Source organism: Salmo trutta, chromosome 19 (assembly GCF_901001165.1).
Source record: "Salmo trutta chromosome 19, fSalTru1.1, whole genome shotgun sequence".
In the NCBI taxonomy this organism is placed as follows: domain Eukaryota; kingdom Metazoa; phylum Chordata; class Actinopteri; order Salmoniformes; family Salmonidae; genus Salmo; species Salmo trutta.
In genome coordinates, this window is record NC_042975.1 from 46,422,642 (window position 1) to 46,432,393 (window position 9,752).

The following is a 9,752-nucleotide window of genomic DNA, read 5'->3' on the forward strand; positions in this document are numbered from 1 at the left end:
GTGTAATGAGCCCAGCAAGGTGTTTCCCACCTGGTTCCTGAAGCAGCGCTAGTGTGTCCACGCAGAGGAGACCCGGTGTCTATCTGTCCCAGGGAGGGTTGCGCCTTTCAACCTGCAGAACCTCAGCTCTTTCCATGAAGAGCAGCGCACTTACACCTGCCCCCATGAAGGCTGTGGAAAGACATTTGCCATCAAGGTAGCATCAATACCTGACCATAGTCCTGTTGTGTTGCTACCAGATCTCCCTCTCTATTTAGTCAAAATCAGCTCCTGTATCTCTGAAGGTGCATTTGAATGAGAGAGTGGTCCCCACACATTTTAATTACAGTAGTGATAACATGGATATATGGACCTATGTTCCCTTTAATAGAAAACGTTGTAGTTCACAGCAAGGCTTACAACGCCAGTGTTGCACACCATCCAGAACGGAAAAAACAGGTAAGAATAGACATAGGCATTCCATGTATGCTAGAATATGTTCATTTATTTGAACATAAACTTCGAGTAGCCAGTACATAAACCTTACATGTCGTGCTGTTCCTCATCCTATGTTAATGTTTATTGCATATATTGCTGTTTGTGTATGTGTACAACTGCCCTCCTCATAAATAAAACTGGATATGACATGGCCTTCACTAGTTAACTTTTCCATTCGTTTTTGAGCTCATAAGTTTCCACACACAACTGTTAAGTTAGATTCTATTTATGTTCAGTGCTGTGAGTCTGGTGTGAGGTCTGTAGGGGGAACATTGGGTGATGTGGTGGGCTCTGAGCTGGTATCAGTGGCCGGCGCTGATGCAGCTTTGTTCATTTCTTTGAGTTCCTTCACTGAGGGTGGACGCAGGATGCACATGGCAGCTCTACCGTCTCGGATTACTTTGGGTTTGGAAACAAATCCTACCAGCCCCTCTATCTGTTGCACCATCTGCTCCAGAGTTGTGTCCTGTCGTCAAAACCATAAAAGCACAACATTAACATTTGAGCTGCCCATACTTTCACATCTCAGGAAAGTTAACATGAAGTACTTGTACAGACAGAAGGGCACACTCCTTTTCCCATCCACAATAAGAAGATAAAAATATACAGTGTCCTCCGTAATTATTGGGACCGTGACGCATTTTTTATTGTTTTGGCTCTGTACTCCAGCACTTTATATCGGGTGAACCGTTTATAAATTACAGCACTTTTTGTACATAGTCCCCCCATTTCAGGGGACCAAAAGTATTGGGACAAATTCACTTACAGTACCAGTCAAAAGTTTGGACACACCTACCCATTCAAGGGTTTTTCTTTATTGTTACTATTTTCTACATTGTAGAATAATAGTGAAGACATCAAAACTATGAAATAACACATATGGAATCATGTAGTAACCAAAACAGTGTTAAACAAATCAAAATATATTTTTAATCTTCAAAGCAGCCACCCTTTGACAGCTTTGCACACACTTGACATTCTCTCAACCAGCTTCATGAAGTACATTTACATTACATTTAAGTCATTTAGCAGACGCTCTTATCCAGAGCGACTTACAAATTGTAGTCACCTGGAATGCATTTCAATTAACAGGTGTGCCTTGTGAATTTGTGGAATTTATTTCCTTCTTCATGTGTTTGAGCCAATCAGTTGTGTTGTGACAAGGTAGGGGTGGTATACAGAAGATAGGGCTATTTAGTAAAAGACCAAGTCCATATTATGGCAAGAACAGCTCAAATAAGCAAAGAGAACTGACAGTCCATCATTACTTTAAGACATGAAAGTCAGTCAATCCGGAACATCTCAAGAACTTTGAAAGTTTCTTCAAGTGCAGTCGCAAAAACCATCAAGCGCTATGATGAATCTGGCTCTCATGAGGACCACCACAGAAAAGGAAGACCCAGAGTTACCTCTGCTGCAGAGGATAAGTTCATTAGAGTTAACTGCACCTCAGATGCACCCCAAATAAATGCTTCACAGAGTTCAGTAACAGGCACACTCAACATCAACCGTTCAGAGGAGACTGCTTGAATCAGGCCTTCATGGTCGAATCACTGCAAAGAAACCACTACTAAAGGACACCAATAAGAAGAAACACTAGCAATGGACATTAGACCAGTGGAAATCTGTCCTTTGGTCTGATGAGTCCAAATTTGAAATTTTTGGTTTCAACCGATGTGTCTTTGTGAGACGAAAAGTAGGTGAACGGATGATCTCCGCATATGTGGTTCCCACCGTGACGCATGGAGGAGGAGGTGTGATGATGTGGGACTGATTTGCTGGTAACACTATCTGTGATATATTTAGAATTCAAGGCACACTTAACCAGCATGGCAACCACAGCATTCTGCAGTGATACACCATCCCATCTGGTTTGCGCTTAGTGGGACTATCATTTGTTTTTCAACAGGACAATGACCCAACACACCTACAGGCTGTTTAAGGGCTATTTGACCAAGAAGAAGAGTGATGGAGTGCTGCATCAGATGACCTGGCATCCACAATCACCTGACAACAACCCAATTGAGATGGTTTGGGATGAGTTGGACTGCAGACTGAAGGAAAAGCAGCCAACAAGTGCTCAGCATATGTGGGAACTCCTTCAAGACTGTTGGAAAAGCATTCCAGGTGAAGCTGGTTGAGAGAATGCCAAGAGTGTGCAAAGCTGTCATCAAGGCAAAGGGTGGCTACTTTGAAGAATCTCAACTATAAAATGTATTTTGATTTTGAACACTTTTTTGGTTACTACATGATTCCATATGTGCTATTTCATAGTTTTGATGTCTTCACTATTATTCTACAATGTAGAAAATAGTAAAAATAAAGAAAACCCTTGAATGACTAGGTGTGTCCAAACCTTTGACTGGTGCTGTAGATGTGTATTAAAGTAATCAAAGGTTTAGTATTTGGTCCCATATTCCTACCACGCAATGATTACATCAACCTTGTGATTCTACAAACTTGTTGGATGCATTTGCAGTTTGTTTCGGTTGCAATTCAGATTATTTTGTGCCCAATATAAATTAATGGTAAATAATGTACTTTAGCATTTTGGAGTCAGAATAGAATGTTTTAAACACTTCTACATCAATGTGGATACTCCCATGATTATGGATAGTCCTGAATGAATCGTGAATAATTATGAGTGAGAAAGTTACAGACCCCCAAAATATCATTCCCTCTCAAAAACGCTAACCTCCCCTGTTATTCTAATGGTGAGAGGTCAGCATGTCTTGGGGGTATAGTACTTGTGCGTCTGTAACTTTCTCACTCATCATTATTCACTATTCATTCAGGACTAGCTGTAATGCATCCAACAAGTTTGTAGAGTCACAAGCTTGATGTAGTCATTGCGTGCTAGGAATATGGGACCAAATACTAAACTTTTGCATACTTTAACACACATATAAGTGAATTTGTCCGAATATTTTAGGGGACTATGTAAAAAAGTGCTGTAATTTCCGATTCGGATGAAAATACCCTCAAATTTAAGCTGACAGTCTACTACTTAACCTCATAGTCATTGTATCATTTCAAATCCAAAGTGCTGGAGTACAGAGCCAAAACAATAAAAAATATGTCACTATCCCAATAATTATGGAGGGCACTGTATAATTCACCAAGTCTGAGCCTGGTTTATATTTGTTGCTAATGAATCTCTGCTCTGCCAAAGGAAAGTTTTTGTGTACATATACAGAATTGAATGTACACTGCTCAAGAAAATAAAGGGAACACTTAAACAACACAATGTAACTCCAAGTCAATCACACTTCTGTGAAATCAAACTGTCCACTCAGGAAGCAACATTGATTGACAATAAATTTCACATGCTGTTGTGCAAATGGAATAGACAACAGGTGGAAATTATAGGCAATTAGCAAGACACCCCCAATAAAGGAGTGGTTCTGCAGGTGGTGACCACAGACCACTTCTCAGTTCCTATGCTTCCTGGCTGATGTTTTGGTCACTTTTGAATGCTGGAGGTGCTTTCACTCTAGTGGTAGCATGAGACAGAGTCTACAACCCACACAAGTGGCTCAGGTAGTGCAGCTCATCCAGGATGACACATCAATGCGAGCTGTGGCAAGAAGGTTTGCTGTGTCTGTCAGCGTAGTGTCCAGAGCATGGAGGCGCTACCAGGAGACAGGCCAGTACATCAGGAGACGTGGAGGAGGCCGTAGGAGGGCAACAACCCAGCAGCAGGACCGCTACCTCCGCCTTTGTGCAAGGAGGAGCAGGAGGAGCACTGCCAGAGCCCTGCAAAATGACCTCCAGCAGGCCACAAATGTGCATGTGTCTGCTCAAACGGTCAGAAACAGACTCCATGAGGGTGGTATGAGGGCCCGACGATCCGCCACCTCATCAGGAGCATGCCCAGGCGTTGTAGGGAGGTCATACAGGCACACTACTGAGCCTCATTTTGACTTGTTTTAAGGACATTTACATCAAAGTTGGATCAGCCTGTAGTGTGGTTTTCCACTTTAATTTTGAGTGTGACTCCAAATCCAGACCTCCATGGGTTGATAAATTGGATTTCCATTGATTATTTTTGTGTGATTTTTGTTGTCAGCACATTCAACTATGTAAAGAAAAAAGTATTTAATAAGATTATTTCATTCATTCAGATCTAGGATGTGTTATTTTAGTGTTCCCTTTATTTTTTTGAGCAGTGTATATTTTTGCATAAAAAATAGAGTTCTTAATTTAAAACCAACTGTCTTACTATTTTTCTGGTTTCAATTACAGAGTAGTGAAGATGTATCTGGTGTGTTCAGGGTGACACATTTAGGTTTAAAATAGGTTTACTGGTTGCAATCGAAGTCGGAAGTTTACATACACCTTAGCCAAATACATTTACACTCGGTTTTTCACAATTCCTGACATTTAATCCTAGTAAAAATTCCCTGTCTTCGGTCAGTTAGAATCACCACAATATTTTAAGAATGTGAAATGTCAGAATAATAGTAGAGAGAATGATTTATTTCAGCTTTGATTTCTTTCACCACATTCCCAGTGGGTCAGAAGTTTACATACACTCAATTAGTATTTGGTAGCTTTGCCTTTAAATTGTTTATCTTGGGTCAAATGTTTCAGGTAGCCTTTCACAAGCTTCCCACAATAAGTTGGTTGAATTTTGGCCCATTCCTCTTGACAGAGCTGGTGTAACCGAGTCAGGTTTGTAGGCCTCCTTGTTCTCACATGCTTTTTCAGTTCTGCCCACACATTTTCTATAGGATTGAGGTCAGGGCTTTGTGATGGCCACTCCAATACCTTGACTTTGTTGTGCTTAAGCCATTTTGCCACAACTTTCGAAGTATGCTTGGGGTCATTGTCCATTTGGAAGACCCACTTGCGACCAAGCTTTAACTTCCTGACTGATGTCTTGAGATGTTGCTTCAATATATCCACATAAATTTCCTCCTCATGATGCCATCTATTTTGTGAAGTGCACCAGTCCCTCCTGCAGCAAAGCACCCCCACAACATGATGCTGCCACCCCGTGCTTCACGGTTGGGATGGTGTTCTTCGGCTTGCAAGACTCCCCTTTTTCCTCCAAACATAACGATGGTCATTATGACCAAACGGTTCTATTTTTGTTTCATCAGACCAGAGGACATTTCTCCAAAAAGTACAATCTTTGTCCCCATCTGCAGTTGCAAACCGTAGTCTGGCTTTTTTTATGGCGGTTTTGGAGCAGTGGCTTCTTCCTTGCTGAGCGGCCTTTCAGGTTATGTCGATATAGGACTTGTTTTACTGTGGATGTAGATACTTTTGTACCTGTTTCCTCCAGCATCTTCACAAGGTCCTTTGCTGTTGTTCTGGGATTGATTTGCACTTTTCGCACCAAAGTACGTTCATCTCTAGGACACAGAATGTGTCTCCTTCCTGAGAGGTATGACGGCTGCGTGGTCCCATGGTGTTTCTATTTGCGTACTATTGTTTGTACAGATGAACATGGTACCTTCAGGCGTTTGGAAATTGCTCCCAAGGATGAACCAGACTTGTGGAGGTCTACAATTTTTTTTCTGAGGTCTTGGCTGATTTCTTTAGATTTTCCCATGATGTCAAGCAGAGGCACTGAATTTGAAGGTAGGCCTTGAAATACATCCACAGGTACACCCCCAATTGACTCAAATGATGTCAATTAGCCTATCAGAAGCTTCTAAAGCCTGTGACATCATTTTCTGGAATTTTCCAAGCTGTTTAAAGGCACAGTCAACTTAGTGTATGTTAACTTCTGACTCACTGGAATTGTGACACAGTGAATTATAAATCTGTAAACAATTGTTGGAAAAATGATATGTGTCATGCAAACAGTAGATGTCCTAACCGACTTGCCAAAACTATAGTTTAACAAGAAATTTGTGGAGTGGTTGAAAAACGAGTTTTAATGACTCCAACCTAAGTGTATGTAAACTTCCGACTTCAACTGTACAGTACAGTGGGGCCAAAAAGTATTTAGTCAGCCACCAATTGTGCAAGTTCTCCCACTTAAAAAGATGAGAGAGGCCTGTAAGTTTCATCATAGGTACACTGCAACTATGACAGACAAAATGAGAAAGAAAATCCAGAAAATCACATTGTAGGATTTTTTATGAATTTATTTGCAAATTATGGTGGAAAATAAGTATTTGGTCAATAACAAAAGTTTATCTCAATACTTTGTTATATACCCTTTGTTGGCAATGACACAGGTCAAATGTTTTCTGTAAGTCTTCACAAGGTTTTCACACACTGTTGCTGGTATTTTGGCCCATTCCTCCATGCAGATCTCCTCTAGAGCAGTGATGTTTTGGGGCTGTCGCTGGGCAACACGGACTTTCAACTCCCTCCAAAGATTTTCTATGGGGTTGAGATCTGGAGACTGGCTAGGCCACTCCAGGACCTTGAAATGCTTCTTACGAAGCCACTCCTTCGTTGCCCGGGCGGTGTGTTTGGGATCATTGTCATGCTGAAAGACCCAGCCACGTTTCATCTTCAATGCCCTTGCTGATGGAAGGAGGTTTTCACTCAAAATCTCACGATACATGGCCCCATTCATTCTTCCCTTTACACGGATCAGTCGTCCTGGTCCCTTTGCAGAAAAACAGCCCCAAAGCATGATGTTTCCACCCCCATGCTTCACAGTAGCTATGGTGTTCTTTGGATGCAACTCAGAATTCTTTGTCCTCCAAACACGACAAGTTGAGTTTTTACCAAAAAGTTATATTTTGGTTTCATCTGACCATATGACATTCTCCCAATCTTCTTCTGGATCATCCAAATGCTCTCTAGCAAACTTCAGACGGGCCTGGACATGTACTGGCTTAAGCAGGGGGACACGTCTGGCACTGCAGGATTTGAGTCCCTGGCGGCGTAGTGTGTTACTGATGGTAGGCTTTGTTACTTTGGTCCCAGCTCTCTGCAGGTCATTCACTAGGTCCCCCCGTGTGGTTCTGGGATTTTTGCTCACCGTTCTTGTGATCATTTTGACCCCACGGGGTGAGATCTTGCGTGGAGCCCCAGATCGAGGGAGATTATCAGTGGTTTTGTATGTCTTCCATTTCCTAATAATTGCTCCCACAGTTGATTTCTTCAAACCAAGCTGCTTACCTATTGCAGATTCAGTCTTCCCAGCCTGGTGCAGGTCTACCATTTTGTTTTTGGTGTCCTTTGACAGCTCTTTGGTCTTGGCCATAGTGGAGTTTGGAGTGTGACTGTTTGAGGTTGTGGACAGGTGTCTTTTATACTGATAACAAGTTCAAACAGGTGTCATTAATACAGGTAACGAGTGGAGGACAGAGGAGCCTCTTAAAGAAGAAGTTACAGGTCTGTGAGAGCCAGAAATCTTGCTTGTTTGTAGGTGACCAAATACTTATTTTCCACCATAATTTGCAAATAAATTCATTAAAAATCCTACAATGTGATTTTCTGGATTTTTTTTTCTCATTTTGTCTGTCATATTTGACGTGTACCTATGATGAAAATTAGAGGCTGCTCTCATCTTTTTAAGTGGGAGAACTTGCACAATTGGTGGCTGACTAAATACTTTTTTGCCCCACTGTATCTGTTCTGTCTATTTCCATGAGCTTGTTAGGGAGATGAAATTCATGAATATGGTAGTAGTCATTATACATACCCAAGAAAATCATCTCTAAAGCATCTTTGAAACTACAGAAGGGTGAATAGAACCTGTATAAGGGATGTGTTTTTAGGTGATGTGAATCAGACAGCTCAAAATAAAGCAATCCTATATAGATATTTCTCACCAGTGGCTGTGTATGTTCCACACGCCCTGTTCTCAGAGTGATTCTGACATGGTGCTTCTTGTCCAGCCAGCTCTGGACCTGCCTCAGCTTGGTTAGAAGATCATGGCTACCAATGTCAGAGGAAACGGTAAGCTCCTTTACCTGCACAGGGCCTGTGGAGAGACCGAAGGTATGGTTTGGCTTTCAGAGATCAGACAGGAGAGGATGCCTTTTAGAGAATTCAGATATAACCACTGTATGCAATGCAGAGATGTGCATCTGTGTGATGTATAGGCAGTAGTTGTTGTGTATGTGCTAAATATTACACACCTGTCTTGGCTTTCTGTTTCTCACGCAGTTTGAGCTGCTCCTCGTGGATCTGTTTGCCAGTCATTAGACGGTAGACGGGTGGATCTTTGTTTTCGTTGAGAGGGACCAGTTTAAGCCCATTCTCGTCCATCAGTCTGAGGACATCAGCTCGATGCATGGTGCCCATGTTCTCGCCATTCTCATTGATCACCTGCAGGTGGCGCTGGTGGATCTTCCGGCCAATACTGCCAATGGTGGCACGGGCTCGGGGATCCTGCTTCTTCTTAGGCACCTGCCCCTCTTCAGTTTCATCCACTGTGGTGGACAGTGGAGACCATCCCCAAGACAACGATGCACTCACACATCTCCCATTGTATGATAGGAGCCCAGCCCCAGAGGCTGTTCTCCAGGAGTTGAGAGTTCCACCACAGACACCTCTAGATGCATGGCTCAGAGCCCACCTCAGACAAGCACTAGACATTCTGAGCAGAACACAGAGAGAGCAGGAGAGAGTGAGAGAGGTAAACAAACGTGAAACTAGGCATTATTATTCCCAGAAGTATGTCACTTTTGTCTAGCAATTACGTTTAAAAGTCAGAAAATGCAAGTGAAAGACCATCAAAAACACACTGTTGACAAGCATGGAAACCTGGTTAGCTAAGCAAACAATAATTGACAGGGAGAAGTAGCAGCCTCTACAGAACGTGCTGTACAGGGCTAGGAATACATACAGATCAGGCAGGCGACAGTCAGCTTGCAGACCGAAACACAGGAACAAAGAATAAGTAAGGACGCACGAAGAATTGTAAACTTAGCTTTATATTGTACAATAATTCAATGCATACGTATCGCCCTAAAACGGGAGGCGTTTGTTTCCATATTACATGAAAATGGGGTCCTGTCTCCTTAACAGTTCTTGGCGCAGCATGATGACGCAGTCGCAGAACAATGATCTAAATTTGTAGTTTTAGATGTCGTTCGAACTAGTACCTTTCTTATTATGTAACTTAGGCTATAATTAATCATGTGTAGGCCACTACGCTACAAATACTAAGCTAGGCTACAGGCTGCTGTTGATTATAATAGCCTGATCATGGGCTAGAATAATTGTTATCAAACTATGTTCTAAGCAAACCTTGTGATTCCACATCTAAGTTAGATTTTGAAAAGTAGTCAAGAGGCAATTGGTCTTTCAAACGATTTAAAATAATTTCAATTCATTTGGCTGACAATCGGAGA

General features: G+C 42.0%; 1 protein-coding gene across 2 annotated transcripts; it reads right to left on the bottom strand.

The window, feature by feature from the left end:
* Window positions 1-462: 462 nt before the first annotated feature.
* Window positions 463-9,439, bottom strand: mtif3 (mitochondrial translational initiation factor 3). Of its 2 annotated transcripts, none has more exons than XM_029701394.1 (4): window positions 9,245-9,439; window positions 8,535-8,995; window positions 8,226-8,377; window positions 463-943 (listed from the first exon to the last, which is right to left on the bottom strand). In XM_029701394.1, exons 2-4 carry the CDS (start codon window positions 8,992-8,994, stop codon window positions 710-712), a joined length of 846 nt encoding a protein of 281 aa, XP_029557254.1. In that variant the 5' UTR covers window position 8,995; window positions 9,245-9,439; the 3' UTR covers window positions 463-709. The 2 variants fall into 2 exon arrangements, with proteins under 2 accessions (XP_029557254.1, XP_029557255.1); XM_029701395.1 differs by having other exon boundaries at window positions 9,359-9,388.
* Window positions 9,440-9,752: the final 313 nt, after the last annotated feature.